General features: G+C 34.6%; 4 protein-coding genes and 4 pseudogenes across 5 annotated transcripts; 6 read left to right on the top strand and 2 right to left on the bottom strand.

The window, feature by feature from the left end:
• Positions 1-314: 314 nt before the first annotated feature.
• LOC104724711 (RING-H2 finger protein ATL30) lies at positions 315-1567 on the top strand. The gene is given in 2 exon segments (XM_010443258.3): positions 315-1138; positions 1140-1567. Coding segments are annotated over 2 exon segments (870 nt in total). The 5' UTR covers positions 315-428; the 3' UTR covers positions 1300-1567.
• A 96-nt stretch (positions 1568-1663) lies between these two features.
• LOC104728517 (pentatricopeptide repeat-containing protein At5g46680 pseudogene) lies at positions 1664-3313 on the top strand (annotated as a pseudogene). Its single transcript, XR_015571091.1, has one exon. The product of XR_015571091.1 is annotated as a pentatricopeptide repeat-containing protein At5g46680 pseudogene (transcript).
• A 2462-nt stretch (positions 3314-5775) lies between these two features.
• LOC104724710 (transcription factor bHLH71-like) lies at positions 5776-7914 on the top strand. Its single transcript, XM_010443256.3, has 3 exons — positions 5776-6391; positions 6626-7093; positions 7565-7914. The coding sequence occupies exons 1-3, from the start codon at positions 6029-6031 to the stop codon at positions 7721-7723; spliced, it is 990 nt and encodes a 329-aa protein (XP_010441558.1). The 5' UTR covers positions 5776-6028; the 3' UTR covers positions 7724-7914.
• Positions 7915-11903: 3989 nt separating this feature from the next.
• Positions 11904-12004, bottom strand: LOC147934729 (small nucleolar RNA R71; annotated as a pseudogene).
• Positions 12005-17379: 5375 nt separating this feature from the next.
• LOC104724709 (protein TORNADO 2-like) lies at positions 17380-19188 on the top strand. The gene is made up of 2 exons (XM_010443255.3): positions 17380-18092; positions 18675-19188. The coding sequence occupies exons 1-2, from the start codon at positions 17595-17597 to the stop codon at positions 18984-18986; spliced, it is 810 nt and encodes a 269-aa protein (XP_010441557.2). The 5' UTR covers positions 17380-17594; the 3' UTR covers positions 18987-19188.
• A 40-nt stretch (positions 19189-19228) lies between these two features.
• LOC104724708 (protein RGF1 INDUCIBLE TRANSCRIPTION FACTOR 1) lies at positions 19229-21665 on the bottom strand. The gene is made up of 4 exons (XM_010443254.3): positions 21209-21665; positions 20218-20415; positions 19908-20126; positions 19229-19691 (listed from the first exon to the last, which is right to left on the bottom strand). The coding sequence occupies exons 1-4, from the start codon at positions 21269-21271 to the stop codon at positions 19473-19475; spliced, it is 699 nt and encodes a 232-aa protein (XP_010441556.2). The 5' UTR covers positions 21272-21665; the 3' UTR covers positions 19229-19472.
• Positions 21666-24383: 2718 nt separating this feature from the next.
• Positions 24384-26036, top strand: LOC104724706 (uncharacterized; annotated as a pseudogene).
• Positions 26037-26306: 270 nt separating this feature from the next.
• Positions 26307-27386, top strand: LOC147934728 (uncharacterized; annotated as a pseudogene).
• Positions 27387-27715: the final 329 nt, after the last annotated feature.

Here is a 27715-nt window from a genome sequence, read left to right as displayed (position 1 = left end):
CTTACTCGTATATAATTCATTCTCAAACTGTTGTTTGCGTTTAGTGTAAGTTAAAATTGTATTCAAGTAGTGCGTTACCGTTTAAAAGCTTTTTTTTTTTTCAGCATGCTATTAAAAATAATAACTTAAATTTAATCGACCCTTGTTACAACTTTTCAGAGTGTATGTAGCTTATGCGGTTTAATCGTCAAAACAATGTCACTAAAGACTCGTTCAATGCAACTTAAATCAATCACACACACGACTTACAAAACTCATTTCTAAATTAAGTAAACAAATTCTAAGCACATACACTCTCTCACATTGTCACCATACACACAATTTTAACACACTTAAGAAAACTTATTAAATTAAACAGAAAATATATATCACAAAACCAAATAAAACATTTTGTCGGAGATAAACCATCTCCGACACACTTTTCTTCAATGCCGATTGCACAACCGATCAATCGAAACACTACTTCTCAATATCCACCGCCACATTACAACAAACCGCCTCTAGTCATAATCCTAACCGTGATCCTCCTCGTCGTCTTTTTTATAGGTTTCTTCGCTCTCTATTTTTGCAAATGTTTCTTCCACACTCTCACCGAAGCTTGGAATCACCATTACCGCAACGGATTGTCCGAAAATCAAACTCAAGCACAACAAGACAATAATCCTGGTCCACCACCGGCTAACCCTGGTCTAGAGCCACACGTCATCCAATCCTTCCCTACGTTTCCATTCTCATCCGTCAAAGATCTTAGGGAAGACAAATGCGGTCTCGAATGCGCGATTTGTCTTCTTGAATTCGAAGAAGAACACATCCTCCTCCGGCTCTTGTCAACTTGTTACCATGTTTTCCATCAAGAATGCATTGATCGATGGCTTGAATCTAACAAAACATGTCCTTTTTGTCGCCGGAATTTAGATCCGAACGCACCCGAAAACATCAAAGAGTTGATCATCGAAGTCATACAAGAAAACGGACATGAAAACCGCGATCAAACGCCATCTCTTCCAAACGAGGTTATGTTGTCGAGACAAAGTAGTAGTAGTAACAACGAAGGAAAGATCGAGACGTTACCGGATAAGTTCTCGAGATCGAAAACGACTGGTCATTCAATTGTTAGGAATAAACCGGAGGAAGAAGATTACATTGAGGTTACCGGATCATGTAAAGATTAAGGTTACGAGAAGATATAACAATAATCAAACAGAGAGTTGTATTTCGTTTGGTGAGCTTATGAGAAACAAAGGAGGCCGGTTTGGTGAAGTTTCTGGTCAATCACTTGTACCGGAATCAGGAAGTTAAAAAAAGATTAACAGTTTTTGTCGTTTTTTAAAAAAAAATTAACTAGTTCATTATTTTGTTGTTGTTTTTTGTATTTCTTAATTAGATAGGTTTTTTTTTTTTGGGGGTCAAAATATAGGTTTTAAGATACATTATCCAAATGAGTTTAGAAAAATTGAATAGTTCATGTCAAACAATTTTTGTCAACTATAACCTAAATTTATTGTATGTTGTTACTTGTTAGTACTATGTTAGTAATGATGACATCTAAAGACACTCTTATATTTTATTCAAATATTATTTCTGTTTCGTATATACGGCGCCGTTTACTTGCGAGTATTTTTTTTAGTATTAGACGACGACGTTTATTGAAAAGACCAAAGATTCATTTTTTTTTTTTTTGCCTTTTTTCTTGTTCGTCAAGCTCTGTTTCCAAATTCAAGTTTCTTTACAATGTGGTGGATTCGATTTATTAGTTCATCTCTCGAAGAATGGTTCGTGGGTTAATGAATTTCCCAAGAATCTCAACCAAGTTAATGAACATATGCCTTGATTCTCTCTGTAAATTCCGAAACTTGGAGAAAGCTGAATCCTTACTCGTAGACGGGATCAGATTAGGTGTTCTCCCCAATGTTATCACTTACAACACTTTAATCAAAGGGTACTCTCGTTTCGTCGGGATCGATGAAGCTTACGCTGTAACTCGTCGTATGAGAGAAGCTGGGATCGAACCTGACGTTGCTACTTACAATTCATTGATCTCCGGAGCTGCTAAACAGTTGATGCTAAATCGTGTACTCCAACTGTTCGACGAAATGCTTCACTCAGGTTTGTCTCCTGATATCTGGAGTTACAACACTTTGATGTCTTGTTACTTCAAATTAGGGAAACATGGTGAAGCGTTTCGGATTCTTAACGAGGATATAGAGTTAGCTGGGTTGGTTCCTGGTGTTGATACTTATAACATTCTTCTTGATGCGCTTTGTAAAAGTGGTCATACGGGTAACGCGATTGAGCTCTTTAAGCATCTGAGGACTCGGGTTAAACCTGAGCTTATGACTTATAACATTCTCATCAATGGTCTTTGTAAAGCGAGAAGGGTTGGTTCCTTGAATTGGATGTTGAGAGAGCTCAAGAAATCGGGTTACACTCCTAATGCGGTAACGTACACAACAATGCTTAAAATGTATTTTAAGACTAGGAGGATTGAGAAAGGGCTTCAGCTGTTTATGAAAATGAAGAAAGAAGGGTATACCTTTGACGGGTATGCGAACTGTGCGGTTGTTAGTGCTTTGATTAAAACAGGAAGAGCAGAGGAGGCTTACGAGTGTATGCAAGAGCTTGTGAGAAGCGGTACACGGAGTCAAGACATTGTTTCATACAACACGTTGTTGAATCTGTATTTTAAAGATGGGAATTTAGATGCGGTGGAGGATCTATTGGAAGAGATTGAGGTTAAAGGATTGAAACTTGATGATTACACGCATACGATTATAGTCAATGGTTTGTTAAACATAGGTCATACAGGAGGAGCTGAGAAGCATATGGCATGTATGGGAGAGATGGGGACGCTGCCTAGTGTGGTCACTTGTAACTGTATGATTGATGGGTTGTGTAAAGCGGGTCATGTAGATCGTGCGATGAGGTTGTTTGCGTCGATGGAAGTTAGAGATGAGTTTACTTACACTTCTGTTGTGCATAATCTATGTAAAGATGGGCAGCTCGTATGTGCTTCGAAGCTGCTATTGTCTTGTTACAATAAAGGAATGAAGATTCCGTCATCGGCTAGACGAGCAGTGTTGTCCGGTTTACGGACGACGGTATCTTACCAGGCAGCAAGGAAGACACATTTTAAAATCAAAGCAGCTATTGAATCCAATGCATTAATGTATCCTTAAAGACTTTAGAAAGTGTATCTTATAGAAGAAAAATATTGATTCATCCATGAGCCTCAAGGGTCATCGGAAAAAATAGTATGTTATCGATCAATATACCCGATTAGATAAGAGAATATAAACCAAACCTTGTTTAACAACACTAGTGACTTGAGATCAGTTATATGTTTAAGAGCTCTTAACTATATCTAAATTTGATAACTTGTAAGGCTAAATGTAAATTCTATGTGTTTAATTTAGTTATTTGATTAGAGGTTGGTTCAGAGGACACAAAGCAACTTCAGGAAAATGACCAAAGACGCCACTTTTGGAACAACTGGTCCCAAAATGAAGCCATGTTACTCATGTGCTGCTTCTGAACACAGTTAAAAAGCTAATCTTTGAACTTTGAACCTTCTCTATACGACTTTTAACTATTTGGGTTCCTTTTTGTTTTTAACAGAAAACAGTAAGAAATTTTCTTTTTGGCAGAGGACTAAAGATAAGACTGAGCCTACCCTCTCGACGTGGACAAATCTGACAAAACAACAGTTTCTGCTCTTCGTTCTTTGTTGTTATTGTCTCTCTCTTTCTCGGACTTCGTAAATTTGATACACTTTGTTTACTCTTAATCTCTCTATACATAAGTACAAAGATCTATTGCATGTTACGTTAGAGATGATACATTCATCAGAAATGTTAAGAGACATGAACACGTGTTTGTTTGTTGATGCAACGAATCAGATTAGAGTAGACACGTTTTCTAGGTTTGGAAAAACATTCACAGGAATCTTCAAGATAAATTCTTGAGAATAGATAGAGACGTTGGAACTTGGTAAGCAAACGGTCTTTGTTTCTTGTCAAAGAAATTTTCAGATTGCGGTTTGCATCGTTTCGTTAACTAATAAATTGAGACTGATTGATAATTGTTAAGTGTGTAATATACTTATGTAGTTAGCTTTTGCAACCGAACCAAATCAATCAAAATGCATTAAAATTTATTATTTAGTTAATTATATGCAGATATACATTTCAATATACAATTCTAATTTTAGTTATATAATTCTAACCAAAATAAGTATATTTATTGAGAATAATAAGTTTAATAAAAATGAAATAAAAACACACACACTATATACTACTAACCAAAGAATCCAAGCCACTAATATGATTCTTAAAAGAAACACACTCTTGCTATATTTTCGTATGCTATAAAACAATATTGTTGGTTTTTCGTTTGCTATTGTCAAATTCGTGAAAGTTAATATTCTCGTTATTTAATGGATACTAGAGCAACGTTAACGGTCATTGTTGAGTGTTAAACGAATAAACAATTTTTAGTAGTTGTGGTCTAATTATTTAGTTGTTAACTTGGTTTTGTATGTTTGATCAATTGTAGAATTTTGCATGGGGTGTTTTGTTTCTGCTACCAAAAACATTTGATAGATCTTGTGTCCGGAGCTATTGTCTAATTCGTGAAAGTTAACGTTTTTTGTTTTTGAGAGATCTGACAATTTGTATCAGAAAAAAACACAGAAAAGTACAGATAGTTTAAAACTAAATCAAATAAATGAAAATGAATAGAGAATTTTTTTTTTGTGTAATCACGGGTTGTGTTTTTTACCTTCTTCATAGGTTCTTCTCTGGTCCTTCTAATGTGCAAACAAAACTGACTGATGAAATGGAGACAGTCCTTTTTTAATTATAAGCATACAATTGCAATTAATAATTTATCACTTTTCCCAATATCATACATATACAAAATATATATCTTATAGATATTGTACAGAATTTAAGCACACAACAAATATATTCAAGAGGAATATATAAATAGGAAATGTGAATTTTTGCTTTCTTCCAGCACTAATTTGTCTCTTTTTGTGTATGTTATTGTCCGGTCCCCACGGTCCAACATTGCTAAATACCGAACCGGTTTTGGTCCCATTTGTTTTTCCTTCTTGAGTCGAATATTTGGAATTTGCTCTCCATTTCTATGATTGAGTTTGAGTGTTACTTTTTTTTTTTTTTTTTTTCGAATACAATACGTACCACAGATTTGCATTCTAATTTGTCTTCAAAAATATCAAATTTGATATACAAACAGTAATTCTCAAAATATCATATTTGCTAAGATTTGAAGCTCCCATATATAGAGTTTGAAAATGCAAACAATTGCGTTAGCATTTCTGTATAGATTTCTGAATTTTGCAACTACCAAGAATTATGTATGATGATGTATAAGATTCTTTAGGGGTTGCTTCTTGAAAAACTGTAAGAATAGCTAGAGGTTATTTAGGGTAGTAAAAAGGGTAAATTAAGTGAAAAAGAGAGAATGGTCCAGAGTTTCGAGAAAATAACAAGACCTTAGACTCTATCTGACCCATCTCACGTGCCACCAGCACTCCATTGCTCTTCCTTCCTTCTCAAATCCTTTTCTGATCTATGAAAATGTATACATGTAATAAGTTAACTAAAATTTACGAACTGATAATATATGTGGAACCATAAAAATGATTTATGTGATTATGCATGTTTTTATCAATGGTCAAACTATTACAAAATAAATGAAAAAGTATGTGATTCAGCAAAGTTGATAATTAACCCTTCCATGATAGTACCGATCACAATCAAATAATGTCTCACATGTACACACTCAGAGCACCATAGCTTCAACATTTGTCAATTTTTTTTTCTCATTTAATCATTGCCTTTTATTTTTCCGAAAAATGTCGTTTTCGCCCGCAAGTTTTTTTTTTTTTAAACTGAATATATATATATATGTTTTTTCAAAAATTAGAAATTAGAGATTTGGAGTGTTGCTATATAAATCAATGATACTTGGTAATTCAATAAGGGAATAAACGACGTCAAGAGCAATGACTCTAGAAGCTTTATCATCAAATGGTCTCTTAAACTTTTTGCTCTCCGAAACTCTTTCACCAACTCCATTCAAGTCTCTCGTTGACCTCGAGCCACTGCCGGGAAATGATGTCATCATATCCAAGAACACAATCATGGAGGATATATCTCGTCAAGAATCTCCACCACCACCGCGACAACCACCGGCCACAAATCGAGGGAAGAAGCGGAGGAGGAGGAAGCCTAGGGTTTGCAAAAACGAAGAAGAAGCTGAGAATCAACGAATGACTCACATTGCCGTCGAGAGAAATAGGAGAAGACAAATGAATCAACATCTCTCTGTCTTACGATCTCTCATGCCTCAACCTTTTGCTCACAAGGTTCAGTTCTTATGGATAATTTCATAATTCTTATTAAGAAAAGTTTACGAATTTTAAACTAGCTAGGGTTTCAATTTTTTTTGAGAATTCAGAAAATTATTAAAATTTTATCTTTTCTTTTATATATGAAAGATTCACTATAAAGGTTTAAATCTTTCAAAAGTTTTTTTAATTTAATGTTTTGGGTTCACTTATACGCGTTTATTACTTTTGGTGGGTTTATTTTCTTGAAAGGGTGATCAAGCTTCAATAGTAGGTGGAGCCATAGATTTCATCAAAGAACTCGAACACAAGTTACTATCTCTTGAAGCTCAAAAGCTTCACAATGCTAAACTAAACCAGTCGGTTACTACTTCAACAAGTCAAGACTCAAACGGCGAACCGGAGAATCCTCATCAACAGTCTCCGCTGTCGATATCACAGTTCTTTCTTCACTCTTACGATCCGAGCCAAGAGAGTAGGAACGGCTCAACAAGCTCGGTGAAAACCGCTTTGGAAGATCTCGAGGTGACTCTAATCGAAACTCATGCTAACATCAGAATCTTGTCGAGGAGGAGAGGTTTCCGGTGGATTACGATGGCCACTCCTAGGCCACCGCAGCTTTCGAGGCTGGTGGCTGCTCTACAATCGCTTTCACTCTCGGTTCTTCATCTTAGCGTCACAACAATGGACACTTACGTTATTTACTCCATCAGCGCTAAGGTAATAAATCAACTTATAACCGTACTAAATTGGATTAGTTCAAAACTTCAAATGCAAGTTTAGCATTGCCCATTTCTGCTACTTTACTCTATCAGTACTAGGGTTATATAAGCTCTTATCATCTTAGTATACACAAAACCAAATTAAACCGGACTAAACCGAATTTGAGGGGTGTTTTTGGGAATGTATGTTAGGCATTTAAAGCAAGACGGGTAGATTATGTGCGGTCCAAGGGACAGAGCATATAAAAGGAATGTCTATGAACTCTTAACTAGATTTGGTCCAACATTTATTACCATACTTGGTGGAGTCATTTTTCTTATTTTTACCTATTTCTTGAAAACAGGTTCAATTATTGCCACGTGAGTTAATAATAACAATTTAAACCTTTTTTTTTTTACAAATTCACATAATGTTATTTTAGTTAATATTGTAAATTTTATATCATTTGTTTTAATTGGATTGTAAAAGGTTGAAGAGAGTTGCCAGCTAAGTTCAGTAGATGACATTGCAGGAGCAGTTCACCACATGCTAAGTATCATTGAAGAGGAGCCTATTTGTTGCTCATCAATGTCAGAACTACCCTTTGATTTCTCTTTGAATCACACAAATGCCACTCATTCTCTCTGAGAAATCTTTTTTTTTTTTGGTTCCTTTTTTTTAACATTTTAGTTTTATTTTTTACATCTTTTTGTGTTCAGAATAAAGAAATCTTACTTCTTTCTTTTAAATTTCCTAGGTTCTTTTCTGACTCTTGTAAAGGCTAAATGTGAATTATGTGGATTATAGTGGCCCTTAATATGTTAGTTGTTTTACTCTTATTTTCATGCATTTTCTGATAGTAAGTTATAAATTAGTACACTTGTCACACTTTGTGAAGGGTTTTGGATTGCTTTGGATATTTAATAGATTTATCAATCATCACATTTTTCAGATAGGCTATCTTCTTAAGTAGTTCGTTTATATGAAATTCCAAGGGCTAAAGAGATGATATTTCTTGGAGAGAGTTTATCCAATTTAAGATTCTAAGTGCTAGCATGCAAAACGACTGATTCTAAATAAGTATTTTACGTACGTGGTGTTATCGTATGTAAATTATGATGTGATAAATTAATTTAAAATATACTGTTTACACAAGATTTGGGACACCCCACCATCATTGCGAGTGGATTGTGTTCGGTTGCTTATGTTCCATTACCATCTACATCAACAACTCTATTTTATGGACCAGTGGCCCTTGTTAATAGTTTATGATATGGGCTTTGTTTTGTGTATCCTGCACTCATTCAGTCTCATACACCGATACACCGTACACGTACACGATGAACTTTTTCATTATTTAATTGTTCTGTTCATTGCTTATCATTTTCTACTCCACTCGAAACCCAATGATCTTGTTGTATTCTTGTACTCGTATAAAGAAGTGGAAATCTTGACTTTTCTTCACGTAATAAAGATTCTCTTCATTATCTCCAAATATTATTTGAACTATTCACAATAATTCTTTTCTTTTGTCATGTCTCTTTTGGATATTGAATTTGGTCAACCTGTTCACATTTTCCTCATACTATCTGGTTCGTACGACGAAGGTATTGTGTTGTTTATTATTACATGAAAACAAATTTATTTTGTTTATGGACTGTATGCATATATACAATCAATTTCTATATAAAACGAGATTAAGAGATGGATATAGTTTTTTGTTTAGATTTTATCAATATGTACCTTTATAGTTTCTTTAATTTGAAAATGAGATAAAATTTATATAACTGTTTGTTGAAAGTTGAAACAATAGGTTAAATGCTCGTTTTTTTTGTTCATTAGCAGAACACTTTTTAATGAAGCCTAATGCTGGATTAGACATCGCACTAAAGATTGTCATCTAATAATGAGCATTAAGAAATATGATCCTTTCCGATGGGACAAGATATTTGCATTGGCTCATCCTCAGAAGAGATGCATTCGCAAATAAAGTTCCCCATCTCCTCTTGAACCCAAGGTACCTTTTATTATTATTTTCTTATGAAAAATTTGTTCAACTCAAGAGCATTCACCACCCTTTTATGAAATATAAGAGTAGAAAAATATGCTCGTAACAATTGAAATTAAGCTGAATGAATAACACAATATCTTTTAGGTTGTATGACGATTTTTTTGTGGTTGGTTACTCTATCTAGTAAATTAATTATTGATCCCATCGTGCAGTTCATCCTAGCCGCTTTGCTCTCTGGCACATTTTTCGAAATTGCTTTTTTCAGCAGCGTCGAGTTCGATCGGTGCTGCTGGAACTCTGTTCCATCGTTCTCGTGCTCCCCTAGTCCATCTAAGCTTACTTTCCGTCTGGTCCTTTGGTGAACGCACCGAAGTTTCACCGTGTCTCTGCTCCGCGGCTTCGGCCATGCTTCAGCTTCAATCAGATCTGAGACTTCCCAAAGCCTTTGTAACCTTGTCGCTCGTCTCTGTCACGCTTCCTTGAAGTCAACCCTATCATCTCTCTGTTCTTTGGATATAGATCCCCTCACCAAGCGTTTTGCTTGGCCGCGACAAGGCCCCAAGAACTGCAACTAGAACATATTCGCCCATGTTTGCTCTGTTGTTGCAAAGAGTATTTGAGTTTCCTGCCCTTAGAGTTGGTTAGGGTCCCTACCTATGACTACCGGCTTTTGAGAAGGTCCGGCATTATGATCTTGGCCCTATGGAGCCATGGTTACCGGTACCTCTTGAATCTATCTGATATATCATGGTTTTTGTGGTTTTAACCATGGTATAAGGAGTCTTTTAGAGTCTTTTGATGTGTTTTTAGGTTCTTTGAGAGTCTTTACAGGTTTTATAGGAATTTGGCATGAAAGGAGCAAAATGGAGCAATTAGAGAGATTTTGGAGCAATTCATCAAAGAAGAGAACTTGGAATCGATGAAGAGTGATGGTGTCGATCGACACCACCTTGGTGTCGGTCGACACCCTGTTTTGTCTGCGAGAGAAGCCAAGTTTTGGAAGTTTTACAAATTCAGCCAAAGTTTTCCATATTTGTAACATAAGCCCCTGGACGTGTTTTAGGACATATTTATAGTGTTTTTGGGTTTTGTAAACCCTGAAGTTATTTTCTAAGCAGCTTTTTGAGAGAGAGATATTGAGAGCTTTTTGGGAGAGAGATCTGAACTCTTTCGAGAGAAGAATTCCTGAACTCCTTCTTTTTACTTTTAATATATATTGCATGTTATTCAAAATCATGATTTGTTCTTTATTAAACATGTCTGAGTAATTTGCTTGTTAGGTTTAGGGTTTTTCATAGGGTTTTTATGATTTATTAGATCTGTGATTTTTAGGGTTCTTAATCTTTTATGATCTTCATCCTTGGTTGTTCTTCACAATAATTCTTGATTGATCACCTAGAATTGTTATCATAGGGAAATAAATTGATATGAGAATATAATTGTTTTCCTGATTAAACCATTGATGAGCAAAATTATTTCTTACAAAGAGATTTGAATATAATTGTTCTTAAAGCTGATTTTTAACTTAGAACTTTACAAAGAGATTTAGATTTTCTGGTTTTAAATCTAGATAATAATTGCAGTGAAAACCGATTTATTTTACAAAAAAGTTTAGAGTTCTAGATCTGATTTTAATTGCTTGAACCTTAATCAATTTATTGATTTAATATTTCATAATTATCTGAGAAATTCCCTAGGCCTAACTTTTTGATTTTCTGATTTCACAACACTTTCATTTAATATTTTTCATTGTTTATTTTAATTCAAATTATTTTATTTAGCGTAATCATAAAACTCTATAATCCATTGTGTTTGATCTTGAGTCTCTGAGGAATTCGACCCCTAAGTACTACAGTGATCTCTTAATTTGAGAGAGTAGCTCTAGGGTTTAATTTGAGCATATCAAATTTTGGCACCATTGTCGGGGACTCTTTGATCTACCATTAGATTTGAGTTTTTAATTTCGTCTAAATTTTTCTTTTTATTTTCTACTTACACGTTTTTGTTTTTCTTCTCTTTGGTGTTTCAGGTGCATTCCTCCTAGACCTCATACAAGGAGCAACAAGACTGATCCTACTGTGAATCTTTCAAACCAAGAGTTGGGAAAACTTGAGCGTGAGAACAGAAAAGCAGCCAAATCCTTGAAGATGGTTAACACAATCATTCTGGTTCGTGATGAGGATGGTGCTTTGAGAGATCAAGAGGGCCACTTGCGCAATGAGCAGGGCCAAAAGCTTGATGCAGAGGGTAATGTGATTGCTGAACCAGTTGTCAACGAACAAGCTGTTGTCAACCAGCAAACTGTTGCCGATGAGGAGGTTAACCTTGGTATCGATCGACGCCAACCAGAGGGTATCGATCGACACCCACCTCCAGCATACTTACGTGGAGCTGCCAACCACGTTCATAACCGGGTTCAAAGACAGGAGAACAACCAAGATCTGATCAGGACTATTGCAGACTTCAACAGAGCTGATTTAATGTATGAAAACCGCTCTGCAATTGTTCCACCTCCATTTCCAAGGAATGACTTTGAGCTGAAGCTTGCATATTTCCAGCTAGTTGGACAAAGACCCTTCTCTAACCTGCCAAATGAGAAGGCTCTGGACCATATTGAGCACTTTGAAGACATGGTGACTAGTATCAAAGCCAATGGAGTGACTGTAGACTACATCTACTGCAAGCTTTTCCCATATTCACTTCTAGGAGAAGCATCCCAATGGTTGAAACAGTTGCCAGCTGGATCTTTGACAAATTGGCATGACGTCAAGGTGGCCTTCCTAAAATTTTTATGATGATGCAATGTCAGAGGAGTTGAGAGTCAAGTTGTCCTCTTTCAAGCAGAGACCTGATGAAGCCTTCAAAGCAGCTTGGGTGAGATTCAAAGCCTATCAGAGGGACTGTCCACACCATGGTTTTTCAAGGGTGCAGCTATTGAGTATCTTTTTCAGAGGAATTGACTGGGAATATCAGCTAGCTTTGGATGCTGCAAGCCATGGAAACTTCAAGACAAGATTTCCAGAAGATGCTGAAGCTTTGATTAAGAATTTGGCTTCCAGCAATAACACTAAGAGAGCAGATACTGAAAGGAAGAGATTACATGGAGGATTTGATTCAAACCAGCTAGCTTCTGTTAATGCTAAGCTTGATTCAGTTCACAATCTCCTGGTTGGTAAGAAATCAGTTCACTTTGCTGCTGAAGTTGAATCATTTGAGCCACAACCTGAGACTGGGAATGAAGAAGCAGATGTCAACTTTGTATATGGGAATCATGGTCAGAGATTCGGTAATCAGCAAAGCAACAAGCCTTACAGTGGGAACTTTTCAGGCTATACTCCCAAACCGGATTACCAGAAGCAGCAACAGAACAATGGTTATACTAGAACCTATGGGAACTCATCTTATCAGTCTCCTCCTCCCCATACTTCTTCTGAGAGTAAGATGGAAGCTATGCTAGAGCAACTTTTGCAAGGTCAGGAGAATTTGATTGTGACATTCAATGGAAAGATTGATAATGTCTACACAGAGCTTACTAGAAGGATTGATGCACTGAATGTTCATGTTAAAAAGATGGAGAGTCAAGTGGCACAAACTGTTGGGTCTGTTAAAAGGTAAGAGGGTTTTCTCCCTGGAAGAACTGAGACAAACCCCAAGCATGCTTGTAATGCCATATCACTGAGAGATGAAGATGATGGTGAAATTGTTTCTGCAGAAACAGAAGAGAAATTGACAATTATGTCGGCTCCAGATGATAGTGTCGATCGACACCACCTGGGTGTCGGTCAACACCCCTCTCAGACAGAACCCGAAACTGCAAAATCTCAGGTTCTAGCTGCTGAAAGGGTGTACCAACCTAAGATTCCTTTTCCTAAGCCAAGAAGGTCCAAGCAAGAGATTGAAGATGCTAGATGCAAGGCAATGATGGACAAGGTGATGATTGAGATGCCTTTGATTGATGCAGTAAAGCTTTCACCACCACTTAAGCGCTATGTGAAGAGAATGGTATCAAATGGTTTGAGCCCTGAAGAAGGAGCACTGCTTACCAAGGATGTCAGTGCAATTCTTTTGAACCAGCCTCCACAGAAAAAGAAAGAGAGGAAGCAAGAAGTGGTTGTCTTTAAGAAAGTGAGTGCAATGATTCAGTGTAGGACTGCAGAGAAATTACCAGATCCTGGGAGCTTTGTACTTGATTGCACTATCTCTGCAGAATGATTTGCTCACTCACTTTGTGATCTCGGTTCTAGTATCAACTTGATGCCATATTCTGTTGCTGTGAAACTTGAGATGACAGAATTCAAGCCAACTAGATTATCTCTTATCTTAGCTGATAGATCTCAAAGAATTCCTGAAGGTGTTTTAGAGGATATTCCAATTAAGGTTGGAAATTTCATGATTCCCACTGACTTTGTGGTGCTGAAGTATGATAAAGAGCCTAAAGATCCTCTCATCTTAGGAAGATCTTTCTTGGCTACAGCTGGTGCTATCATAGATGTGCAGAAGGGACACATAACACTGAATGTGGAAGGTTTGGTTATGAACTTTGAGATGGATAATTTGAGGAGAGCTCCTACCATTGATGGACAGACATTTTCTGTTGAGAAGATTGCTGAGATAAGCTGCAAAGAAGCAAATACACAAGCAACAAGCTCAATGTCGATCAACACACCATCAGTGTCGGTCGACACCCCTCCGCGACCAAGCCCACACTTGACCAGAACTGAGAGCTCACATGACATTCTCTATGCTTCAAGTCAGAAACCTGTTCCAACACAGAAACCTCCCCACTCCATAGTCCAGAGTCCACAGGTAAGGCCAAGGTTTGTATCTTCTTTACCCAAACCTCCTCCTATCATCAATAAGACTTTCAAAGGTACAAAAACTGTTTTTCAGTTAACCAAGCCACGAGATTATCGTAGAGCGCTTGTTTCTTCTGTTGATGATTTTGCAGGACATAAGAGAAGCAAACCCATCCCTAAATCCCACCCTGGTTCTGTTCCTCACATCCTTGGCAGACCTCATGCACCTAAAGCTTATACACCACCGTGGATGATGAGACATTCCTCTAGGCAGCATGCATTGCCATGTTCTTCTCCACCCGATGCCTGAGCTTCAACACAGTCAAGCTAATGACTGAAAACAAGCGCTTAGTGGGAGGCAACCCACTTCTAGTTTTTTCTTTTCCTTTTGAGTCATTTTCATTTTTGCATTGAGTCAGTTTTTATTTGATTTTTGTTTGAAATTATGAATTGTCTATCTATCATGTTGCTTTTAACTTGTGTTTGAGTGCTTCTTACCAGAATAATCATCCAAGGATTGATCCATCAACACAACTCTCTGCAACTAACAAGGAGTTTCGGCCAACAAAACACCATTCGTGATGAGTGTCGATCGACACCGCTGGGTAACCCGAGAACAGTTCATCTTTTCATTACAATTTCCATACATTTTTGTTTCTTTTAGCTTTCCTCTTACTTGATAACACTGGGGACAGTGTTGTTTAAGTCTGGGGAAGGTTGTCTACTAACTACATTTCTGTTTTTGAGTTTCAGTGTGTGTGAGTCAAAACCATAAAGTTTGAGTCAAATATTTAAAAAATTTTCTTTTTGTTTTTGGGAATTATGATCTTGATTAATGATTTCTCTTATTTGGCTAGCACTCTAATGATTATTTGTTAATGCTTGATCTCAGAACTGAAGCTTAGAAAGACTATGAGCCTTATCAACAATCCTGAAAGCCCTTATTCAATGGATATCTGATTGATCTAACGTTGTCTCAACTTTTATCAGGATTTTAACCGGACTTAATCTCTTACTTTGGGGTTGGAAATCAGTGGACTAGACTTCTTCTTCGGGCCATACAAGACTGTGCAATTTTTCAAAGTATGTCTCCCCTCTCTCTCCCCCTTCAGTACTTTAAAAAAAAAAAAAGAAGATGAGATGATTTTGATCAGTTTAGAGAGGTAGATAAATTACTTGTGACCTCATTATTCTACTCTTGAGTCAAATGATCACACAAAGCTTGGAAGCGAGGGGTAGGTAAATTACCGATGATCCCGGTATTCGCTTACACCTTTGCTTAAAAAAAAAAAAAAATTTGGGAGAAATCAACTCCTTTGAAGTGAGAAAAAGGAGAGGAAAGGAGATGTATGAAGAATGTCTTGGCTTGAAGAGAGTCTATATGCCACTGATCGATACACCAAGGTAAGAACTCACATGTACTTGCTTTAATTTATGTAATGAGATGACAATGAAGATCTCAGAGATTCCAAAGGATTGTGGGATTTGAGTAAGGAATGTTGATGCTTATCATGGTTAAGTATAAGAAGTAAGTTCTTGAGTCAGGTAAATGAAGAGTGCGAATAAGAATCATCATGCAATTGAGTGAGTTCCCAGTTTTCAAACCTCTTTCACAGGTCTAAGTTTCTGTTTTGCTTGAGGCCAAACAAAGGCTAAGTCTGGAGGAGTTGATATATCATGGTTTTTGTGGTTTTTAACCATGGTATATAGAGTCTTTTAGAGTTTTTTGATGTGCTTTTAGGTTCTTTGAGAGTCTTTATAGGTTTTATAGGAATTTGGCATGAAATGAGCAAAATAGAGCAATTAGAGAGATTTTGGAGCAATTCATCAAGGAAGAGAACTTGGAATCGATGAAGAGTGATGGTGTCGATCGACACCACCTTGGTGTCGATCGACACCCTGTTTTGTCTACGAGAGAAGCCAAGTTTTGGAAGTTTTACAAATTCAGCCAAAGTTTTCCATATTTGCAACATAAGCCCTTGGACGTGTTTTAGGACATATTTATAGTGTTTATAAGCCCCTTGGTCATCTCATTAATGTGGTTAGATTGTCTATTTATTTGAAGATAATTATAAAAAGTTTACAAATTTACTTTTCTTGTCTTTAATAGATTAGAAGTTTGGAGATACTTTTGTGTTTGAGTTGAATCTAAATTTTTTTGTTCAGTATATACCCAAACAATCGTCGGTAAGAATAAATTCAATACATCTTGTTTGTTATATATATATATATATATAACAAACAAAATGTATTGAATTTATATATATATTTGATAATCAAACTCAATATATTAAGTTATCGGAAATGACTGTCTTCAAGAGAAAACCAATTAGGTATCGACGAGTTTACATGGAAAAAACAGAAACCGCGTGTTCTTGCACATTTCACAAGTTTATCGGCACAGATATTATCTTCTCGAGGAATGTATTTAATACTAAAATTAGCAAATCGATCCCTGAAATGAATAAAATTTTTCAATTATGACGAAAAGATCGGCCAATTTTTGATATTAGACATCATCATTAGAAGATTAGAAGATCTGAACAATCCGTAGCGAAACATTTCAGCAAAAAATAACAACTTTCAAAATTATCCAATTATCTAAGCCAACTTTCATAAGAAGACGAGAAGATCGATCCAATGGTGTTTTTTTTTTGAAACAAAAAGGGGAATACCTCACGGTGAAATGGTTTCTCATGTCGAACATCTGAAACACTGACCCTATAGGTAATATGTAAAGTTAATGATTTTTGTGGTTTGGTGATTCTATGGTTAAAATAAAGCTATTATTTTCATTGTAGAGAAAAATGGTACATTTAAAATGAAAAATCGCTACTGAGAATTGATGAAGGATGTTCAGCACAGATGCAAATCTGACTAAGGATTTTTTTTAGTTAACTTTTCAACATTTTCTAACGTGAATTGTTAAATTATCAAGATTTCATCAGTATAAGTTGTTCAAAATTTTCTAAAAACATAAATGTAAGCGGAAAGTTAATCAAGATTAAAAAAAATTACTGATTAGTTTTCAAATTTATTAGAATACGCTTCTTGAAAATTATTTTTTTGTTTAATTTAGTTCACCAACAAAAAAAAGAATTTTGTTCAATCTTAAATACAATAATAATGAATAATAAATACATTTTAAGTATTTGTCTTTCTTTGTTCAAAAAAAATATATATATATATTTGTCTTTTGGATTGGTGTGTTATCTATTTATCTTCCGAAAATTTTCTTATGATTAATTCATTAAAATCTTAGCAAAAAAAAAAAACGCATAATCAACATTATCTTTGTATTCACCTTTGCTAATCAATTTTGAAAACTTTACACTAATTTTAAAATATATTTTCAAAATGTAATGTATAATTTTGATTTTCTTTTTCTCTTTTAAGAAAGATATAGTCAATATACCTAATTTAAGAAATGATAAATCCACCTTTTTTTTTCCTTTTCAAATACTTAGTTCCTTTATTATATAGTATGTTTCATTTTCATCCCACATGTAATCCTTTCTCTCTCTAAGTTATTATTACCATTACCCTAAATCCCCTCAAACCAAAAAAAATAATATTTATATAACATTATTCACTTTTCACACATGATAAATCTCTATCTATCTCTTTCTCTCTCAAAGTTATTATTACCCTAAAATCCATTTCAAGAACACAAAAAAACAGAGTTTAAAGTTTCCTCTCCCCCAAAAAAAAGATGCCTTTGAGCAACAATGTAATCGGTTGCATAAACTTCATCTCCGTCCTCCTCTCCATTCCTGTCATCGGCGCCGGAATCTGGCTAGCCATGGGAACAGTAAACTCCTGCGTCAAGCTCCTTCAATGGCCAGTTATAATCCTCGGGATCTTAATCCTCCTAGTGGGTCTCGCTGGTTTCATCGGAGGGTTTTGGAGAATCACGTGGCTTCTTGTTGTTTACCTAATCGCCATGCTTGTTCTCATTGTACTTTTAGGTCTTCTTGTCGGGTTTATATACATGGTAACCATTATAGGCGCTGGTCATCCAGAGCCAAGTAGAGCTTATCTTGAGTATAGTCTTCAAGATTTCTCTGGTTGGTTACGTAGAAGAGTTCAGAGATCTTATAAATGGGAAAGGATCCGTACTTGTTTGAGTACTACTACTATCTGCCCTGAACTAAACCAGAGATTCACTATGGCTCAAGATTTCTTCAATGCTCGCCTTAGTCCCATTCAAGTAAGTTCTTTTTGCCCTTTTCTTAAGCTTTTGTTCTCTTTTATGGTTTTTGCTATGAAACATTGATTGTTCATTAAAGAAGAAAAAGTAGGGTGTAAATTGATAAGTAAAAAAGTTTGGGGGTGAAAGTCGAATACCCAAGAAAAGAACAGGGGTTGTAATGGAAGATAAAATTGGTGCTTTGCTTGTTAGGTTTGTCTAAAATAAGACTGAAAAGTATATCCTTTAATTTAAATTCTTAAATTCATATGAAGATCTCTTTTGTTTAAAAATTTTCAAATCTAGGGGTGTAAATTGAATTAAATAAAAAGTACAGGGTAGAAATCGAATGGCCAGGAAATAACAGGTGGATGGGGTAATGAAATGATAAACTGTAAATTATAATTGATTCTTAGCTTATAGGCTTGTGGCCTGTGGGAACAAAAACTGGAAAAGTTTTAACCTTTTAATTAAAAAATTAAAAACTCCCCAACTTTTCTAGATTCTTCCACTAGGTGCACTTAATCACTCACGCGGTACAACTCTTTTGACCCCAATATTTATATCTTATTTAAAATCTAACCCCGTTTCTTTTATTTTCAGTCTGGTTGCTGCAAGCCACCAACAAAATGTGGTTTCACATTTGTAAACCCAACTTATTGGATAAGTCCCATAGATATGTCTGCTGATATGGATTGCCTACAATGGAGCAACGATCAAAACACATTGTGTTACGGTTGTGATTCTTGTAAAGCCGGTTTGCTCGCAAATATCAAGGTAGATTGGTTAAAAGCTGATATCTTTCTCCTTTTGACGCTTATTGGATTGATCATCGTTTACATTATCGGGTGCTGCGCCTTCCGAAATGCCGAAACTGAGGATATTTTCAGGAAGTACAAGCAAGGTTATACATGATGAGAAGTTAAGTGGCAAAACTGGGAGGAATTTTTATAAATTTATTGGATTCCTGTATTTTCGTTTCTCTACGTTTTGGCCCCTGTAGTCTGTTTTATGTGCAACTACTACCAGAACATTTGCTGTAACTTGAAGAATATTTTGTATAATCTCTTTGGTTTGGGTTTGTGAAACTATGAATATCTAATCCGTATTTCACGTATGTGATTCTCGTTATTGTTAGGTAATCTATCAAAACCAAATTGAAAAACACCATATTATCACTCAATGCCTAGTCTCATTGCACCACACTACCACTTTACACAAGAAGGTATCAAGAAGATATATACACTTACTACTATCTTAAGACCTTTCTTTGGTGGTATAGACACTTAAGAGAAAGTTCAAACCCTGCATCTATAAAGCTATATAACCTTTGCCGGAGGAAGTCTCTAAATATATTAAAGAACCCTGAAAACGTAACAAGAGCTTTTTCTTGATTCAATCTCAACTCACTGCAGCTCGGTGAGGGATTCCCTTTCTTCGTCGCTTTCGGAGAGAACCAGGAGGAAATTGAGGTCTTGTTGGGCTGACACTCTGCAGATTTGAGTTGTCATTCTCTACTCCTGAACTGTTATTCTCTAATCCAGAACTGTTGAGAGAATTCTCTGATTCATTCGGTGTATGCTTCAGTCTCTTCTCAAAGCTTCCAGATGTTCCAGCAACCTTTTGATTCAATTGCCAAAAATACAGAGAAGAAGTATATCAGAAGAAAGTCTCTTTTGCTCAGGAAAAAAGAAGACCAAAACCTTTTCTTCTGTAACTAGAAAGTAAGTAACCCACAAAACAAAGGAAAGTTCTGTAATAGATACTCAGAGTTCTTCCATGTCAGAAAACAAGCAATAGTGAATGGTAATTGGAGTGTAAGTAGGTATATGGTACCTTGCAGCCAATAGAGCAGAAGCGGAAGAAATTATCAGCAAGGCCACGATCACAGACCTTGCAGGTATTAGTAACCCCTTTTCCATGCCTAGGCTGAGGCCTCTCTTTCAAGAAAACAACCTTTGCGCCATTGATCACATATGACTGAATGCCTGATATGTCTAAGTGCTTCTGTATCTCATTGATCCTTATCACATTATGATAAGATGATATCCTTATCTGCAGCAAACCAACAACTTCTTAACAAATTTCAAAGCCAAGAAAAAGAAAACAATAAGAGAACTTTGGATAGCGAAATTGCAAAACACACCTGAATGGTACGATGGTTCTTGTGGTGAGGAAGACAGAGAGAACAAAGCGAGTCATTGGTACAGTCTAAGCAATACATATTGCATTCGCTTTTAGGTGAGTGTCCATGAAACTGGCATTGAACAAAAAAATGTTCGTTTAGTAAAGGTTTGAGCCAATGAGGCCACTTATTCTCTTCTTCCTCAAGTCCACCAGCTCCCTGCAATACACCATTAACAACATAACTCATTATTATCCCAAAGAACTCAAAACAATACAACTTCAATATATAATCTAATACCAGAAACACCATTGACTTCAACATATCAAAACAAAAGTCTCCTCCTTTACATAGACTTGAGAAGACTCTTGGTTTTATAAACCAGATTATCAATAACATTTTTTTATAATCTTGCAACCAAAGATAGTAAGGAATCCCCAAATATGTCTCGGAGAATATATTCTGGCTTTTTAAGTTTTTTTATAAAAACATAAAAACAAAAGCAATTTGAACGGCGACAAGTACGGAATCGAAAAACACGCCGTGAATCTAGTTCGAAGAAGATCCTATTTACTAATCCTAAAGATTCGTCTTCTGCTCCATTTCCCCCAATTTGAAACCCTAATCTACCAAACTACATTATTCAATTCAAGCACTTCAAGCTTTGGTTCTTCGTGACACAGATAGTAATAAAGTAAAGTTAATGACAAAAAGATATGAAATTTCCAAAGAACATTGTTTTGTTTTGCTTTTTCCAAGAAAATCGCATTGTTCTTTACACCAAAAACAGAGCATTTGAACATCAGAAAAAACACAACTTTTCTTGCTTCCAGTGAAAAAAACTCCAATTTAACCAAAACCCAAATCTTGGAATTGAAAATTAAAGGAGTAGAAGATTCGTATGAACACAAAAGAGTAGACATTTCGTATGAGCACAAAGAGAAGACAATGTAAACAGAGGAAGAGTATGAACAATGTGATAATCCAGAAAAGGGTTTATGAATAGAAATACCATGAATCTTCTGTTCTTAGGTTTGATTTCTCGATTTGGGTTCTCGTAATCTTCAATCGCCATTTCAGAATGCAGTTAAAAGACCAAACCTTTATTTCGAGTCAGCACCTAAACTTTTTTACTCAAAAAAGGTGGGTTTTTTTAGAGAGAGATAAAGGGGTTTAAGAAAGCGAAAGAGTAGAGAGAGAGAGAGAGATTTGGTTTCTTTTACTTGCAGCGAAAGAGTTTGAAGAAACGAAGAAGTAAAGAGAAAGAGCCTCGCCTTCTTATCTCCTCTCCCAATGTCGACTAAAAACTATTCCGAAGCTAATTCCGAACCTAAAATCCCGAGCCTAAGAAGCGTTGGGTTCAAGGAACCATCCTTTGGTCTTTCCTTGGAATTTTCTTCTTTGATTTGATTTTTCTTTTTTTTTTTTTCTTTTTTTTTTTGGTATTTTAAAAAAATATCTTTCTGTCCTTCTTTGTTATTGTCATCTCTCACTATTATTTTACCCTCTTTTATTTTTTCTCCAAAATATATTATTTTTCTTTCTTTTATTTTTCTCCGAAATATATTAGTAGTAAATCTCGTCAAATTTTATTCTTTTTTTTTGGTTTTTCTTTTCCCGAAAAAAAAAGATAATACTACTATTATATATAGTCATCACACTGATTGGTTGTTAAGGGTTTGATTACTATGTCCAATGCTACAAAAGTTGTGATTCTCTTTTTCTTGAAAAGTTTATTTATTGTGTTGAGAAAGTTCTTGCTCCATTATTGCAATTTGACATCTCATATCTATCTTCAACCCCATTTACATATTTCTTTTGTTTCTTCATCAGGTGCTTTCTCTATTTTTTTTAAGTTGGGTTTGGAAATCATTACATCGATTAATGGTGTGCCTTTTTTCGATAAAAGTGTATCAATTATTTATGTTTTCATGTTTTAGGCCTTGAATGGAACCTCTTATTTGCGTAATTGATAAACAGATTTTGAAAAACGCATTTCGTTTACTATTCAATATTTTTTTAATAAGTTTGTGGTTTTGCAAAATAGAAAAAAAAAAGTGATAAGTGCGGTTTTGGGAAGATAAATAAAGTATGAACCGTACTTAAAAAACCAAAACAAGTTTTATCTATCGGTTTTACAAATTACACAATTGGTTATATATACTTTTAATTTTTAATTTTTATTATTGTTAAAATATTATATATTTATTAATTTTCTTTCGCTAGTATATACTTCTATGATAGATATATAAATTCTATCTAGTATTATTATCTCTTTTCTACTATCTTTCCTTTCATATCATTGTTATATAATATTAAAATAATATTGTATTTTAATAATTAGAGATATTAGGTTTTATACAGTTATGTTTACTTATGTTAGATATAATTTATATAAAAGATCTATTTACAAAATCTATGAAATATATTACAATTATACCTTATGTTAAATATATATATAATTATTAATACAAAATAAATTGAAATATATAATTAAACTAGTTATTAATAAAATAATATGAAATCCGCCCTCCAAATAGTTTTTCACCAATCAAAAGTTATTTTGTACCGCTTATTTTGTATTAACCGCACTTGTCCCGCAAATATATTTGTCCCGCACGTACCGAAGTTGAACCGTACCGTACTAGCAAATTCTTTATCCCGCACTACTAAATCCGCGGTTACCATTCGGACCCTTAAAAATATAATTTTGCTATTATTGTTTTTATCATTCACGATGTCAAAAAAATTTCATGTGTTTAAATTTTTGAATATGATTATGCTTATATTTGGATATACGTGTTAAAGTAAACTTTTGAAAAGGTCTTTAGTTTACAAATTTTATAGATTTTAGTCTTTTACTGAGAAAATATAGTATATTTTTATCATTACACTATGTCAATAAAATTTCATAAAATCAAAATACTATATTATATTTTTATCTTAATTATATCCTATCTTATTATAATAATTTGCGGTTTTCAAAAAAAATTAATCAAAACCGCACAGGTGTAGCCAATCAGAAGAAAAAGAGTTAATGTGCGTTTAAAAAAAAACAAAAAGCGGATTGTTGAGAAGATAATAACTTGGACCGCGTTTCAAAAAATTTATGGGCAATAATCAGCGGATTTCTAGACCGCAGTTAATAAATGTTTCCTTTAATACATTTTTTTAATATTAAAATGTACTATATATATCTATGCTACAAACCTAAAAACTATAATCTCTCCCTTCTCTCTCTCACGAACCCACGATTCTCCTTCTAGGTAATGTTCTTTTTTTTTTCTAATGTTCTTTCTTTTTTAATCACTCTCACATTTTTTATTTTCTTTAGATATTTTTTATCAAAAGCTAATCTTCTCTCTCTCAGATTTGACTCTACTCCATTAAGATAATGTTTTTATCACTCTCATATAATTTTTTTTTATTATTGACAAAACTATTCTCATTTTTTATAAAAACAATGTTATATAGGTTTTGTTTAATATATTTTTAAAATGAATTTATGAAAAAACACTTTTAAATGATTTGTTAAATTTTAAATTTATAAAAACTGATTTAAAGTGCAGTTTCCTTGTCAATAAATAGAGTTGTAGTATGTGTTTTAAGTTGAAAATTAATAAAAATAATAATTTTATTGTTCAGTAAATAATACTATTGTATATGCTATTTAAATATCATAGTGGTTATTAAAACACCCATGTATTAATTATATTGTTATTTTTAAAAAATTTGTAATCCAGTTTACTTATTTTTAAAAAATTATACATGTTAGTTTATTTATATAGCAGTTGAACATTTTCATTATGTTTCATATCATCTTTAATTTTTTTTCCTAACTAATAGATAAATATATATATATATATGTATATGTATATATGAAAATATATATTAGTTTGGAAGTAAAACTATATATTTAAAAGAATTCTTATTAACAATAAAATTATTAATACTTTATTAATGTATAATAACCAGTGACTTTCATTAAATGTAGATATGTTTTCTAATCTTCGAAGAAACACAAATTCTTCTAGACAAACAAGTTCAAATCAACCAACCAAAAATTTAACTCCTCCTACGGAAACAACAGTACAGGTAAATTTTCTTTAGCTTTTCTTTAAAAACTTAAAATAATAGTTATATTTTATATAATATATGACATTGTATTTTCAAAATTTGTAGAACAAGACAAGTATAAATGGTCGTACATTCAGGAAAAAACATTAATTCAATTGTTCGACGAAGCAAGTGCGATGAATAATTATACTCTTAAGAATCCTACTGCTATCGGTAGAGAGTATATGGTAGAAAAATTTAACCAAGCATTCAACATGAATATAACTTATGGATTCTTCAAAAACAAACTTGATGAATTCAAAAAAATTTACAAGAGGTGGAAGGTTCTTACACATAAAACCGGAATCACGGTTGATCATGATACATCCATGATATATGCATCTGACTCATGGTGGAAGGATCAAGAGTTTGTAAGTATAAATAATTATTCTAATCATCAAGATATGTTTTAAATTTTGGTATCACGAATCTAAATAATTTTAATTTATAGGGATGCAAAGTAACAAAAAGCTTGAACAGAAAGCCACCTCAATTTTGGGATGTGATGCAACGATGTTTCATATTACATGATGTTCAATCACAATCTCAACACTCTGCTCGACAAAGAAGAGAACAGTTGATGAACGAGCATGAAGATTCAGACAGCGATAGTGGTGACGTTCCACCTCAAATTCCTGTGACGCAAGACGAAGAAGAAGAAGGGTATCATGTTACCATTGATGACGATGACACGAACCAAAATTCTGCTCATAGAGGCCAACAACGTGGGAGGCTAAATTTGCAGTCAACCGCCAGATGTGGGAGTAATTCACAAAGATCTGGAGGAAGCTCACGAGTTTCTACTGGCAGTGGTTCACGAGGAACTCGTAGGAGACAATCTTTTGAGACAACAATACAAGACACCATTGCTGGCTATAGAGAATTCCAACGACAAAACTTTCAACAACTACGCCCTGGTGGTTTTGACCAAGATGATTATGATGAATTTAAAAAGGCAGAAGCGATATTTAATGATCTTGACCTTCCCAAACATACTAGATTTTATTGGGCCTGCATTAATGCACTTAAGGAGCTAGTATTTTGGCGTAAGTATTTCATTGACATAGCCTCAAGCACCGACGAGGATAAGCTACAATTGTTGGAAGTGATGACTGGTGTTTCGCGGAATAACCAAGATGTGCCAAAACAGTTAGGTGCAAGCCATTCATTTGGGAGTCCCCATTCAGGAGGTCTATCATCCAACAGTCCATCTTCTGTGGATAATAATTTAGGAGCGCAAAATCACCTGGTTTTTGGGGACCTGGTTATCAACAATGGGGAACACCGCCAAATGCTCCACAGTGGGGCACACCGCCAAATGCTCCACAGTGGGGCACACCGCCAAATGATCCACAGTGGGGCACACCGCCAAATGCTTCACATTGGGGAACACCGTCAAACATTCAACCATGGCAACAAACACAAAATGTTCAACAAGGCGGATCATCAGGAACGATTCCGGTAAATGTTCAATACGGATTTTCACTTGGTGACCAAGTTGAAAATACGAGGAATACTCAACAAGAAACTTCACCTATCATTCAACAAACATCATCATCTGGTCTCGGTTTCACAAACTATTTTGAAAGTGGACAAATACCACAAACACCTAGACCAGGAGGTCTTTTCAATATTTGGGGAACCTCTCAAGGACCAAATGAAAATAATCAAAGCGATGTCGGAGATGAAGATTAATTTGTTGTAATTTCGTTTTATCAATTTGTTTTTTTGGCTCATTTATGTTAAAAATTTATTTTAAATTTAATGTAATTTGTTCTTTTAAAATAATATATGTATAATGACATGTCGTTTGTAATGAATTTCAGGCATTTCATATATGTCAACTGCGATCACAAGGCCTCAACAATCTCAATTATGAAGAGAGAATTGAACTGTGGAATTTGGAAAATGAACAATTTGAAGAATTAGTAATTCAACCAGCTTTGACTTATTATGATCGATATTTTCAAAGGGCACCAGCACAAACTGATGGAGGTATGGGATGGAGGAATATTTGGCGTCGACTACAACAAGATGATGCTACTTGTCTTCAACTATTATGAATGTCACTTCCATGTTTCACGGCATTGTGTAATATGTTGCAAACAAACTATGGTCTACAACCAACATTAAATGTAGGGATTGAAGAGAGTGTGGCTATGTTTCTACGGATATGTGGGCACAATGAAGTTCAAAGGGATGTTGGTTTAAGATTTGGCCGAAATCTAGAGACTGTGCAAAAAAAATTTAGGGAAGTTCTTAAGGCAACCGAGTTATTAGCATGTGATTATATTAGAACTCCAACAAGACAAGAGCTGTATCACATTCCTGAAAGACTTCAAGTAGACCAAAGATATTGGCCATATTTTAGTGGATTCGTTGGAGCTATGGATGGGACTCATGTGTGTGTTAAAGTAAAGCCTGGGTTACAAGGAATGTATTGGAATCGACACGATAATGCATCATTGAACATCATGGCAATATGTGATTTGAATATGTTATTCACATATATCTGGAATTGAGCACCAGGATCATGCCACGATACAGTTGTTCTGCAAATGACACAACAAAGTGATACCGAGTTTCCTTTGCCTCCATCAGATAAGTATTATCTCGTTGATTCTGGTTATCCAAACAGACAAGGATTTCTTGCTCCTTATAGATCATCACGAAATCGAGTTGTGAGATATCATATGTCCCAGTTTCATTCTGGTCCTCCTCCAAGGAATAAACATGAATTGTTCAACCAATGTCATGCATCTTTACGTTCTGTTATTGAAAGAACGTTTGGAGTTTGGAAGAAGAAGTGGAGGATACTTTCTGATTTTCCAAGATATAATGTTCAAATTCAGAAAAGAGTGGTAATGGCTACAGTGTGACTACATAATTTCATCAGGATTTCAAATTTCTCGGATGCAGATTTCGTAGATGTACTGACTGAGACGAACAACAACCAAAATTTTGAGCATGATATAGGTGACATGGATGTAACAGAGATAGCAGATGGAGAAGCTATGACGCAAATAAGAGATACTATTGCAAATATGTTATGGGAAAATCAAAATAATCGATAATTTTCTCAAAAAAAATTGTATCTTTTTATAGTTGAACATTTTATCAATATGTCCGGCCAAAAAAAAGATACTTTTTGATCAACTATAGTATTTAAGATTTATAAATACAATTATTTTTATTATTAATTCATAACATACAATAATATATAAACATACTAATTATTAATAAATTCATTTATAATATATGTAATCCGCACCGCTTTTCCTTTTTTTACCATTCACACAATTAATACTGAACCGCAAATAGTTTTTTCACCAATCAAATATCATTCTGTACCGCTTATTTTGTATAAATCGTACTTGTCCCGCAAACCGTAAATACCGCAGTT

This window comes from Camelina sativa, chromosome 11, assembly GCF_030686135.1.
Source record: "Camelina sativa cultivar CO46 ecotype springtype chromosome 11, ASM3068613v1".
NCBI lineage: Eukaryota > Viridiplantae > Streptophyta > Magnoliopsida > Brassicales > Brassicaceae > Camelina > Camelina sativa.
This window is presented reverse-complemented; position numbering and strand designations above follow the sequence as displayed.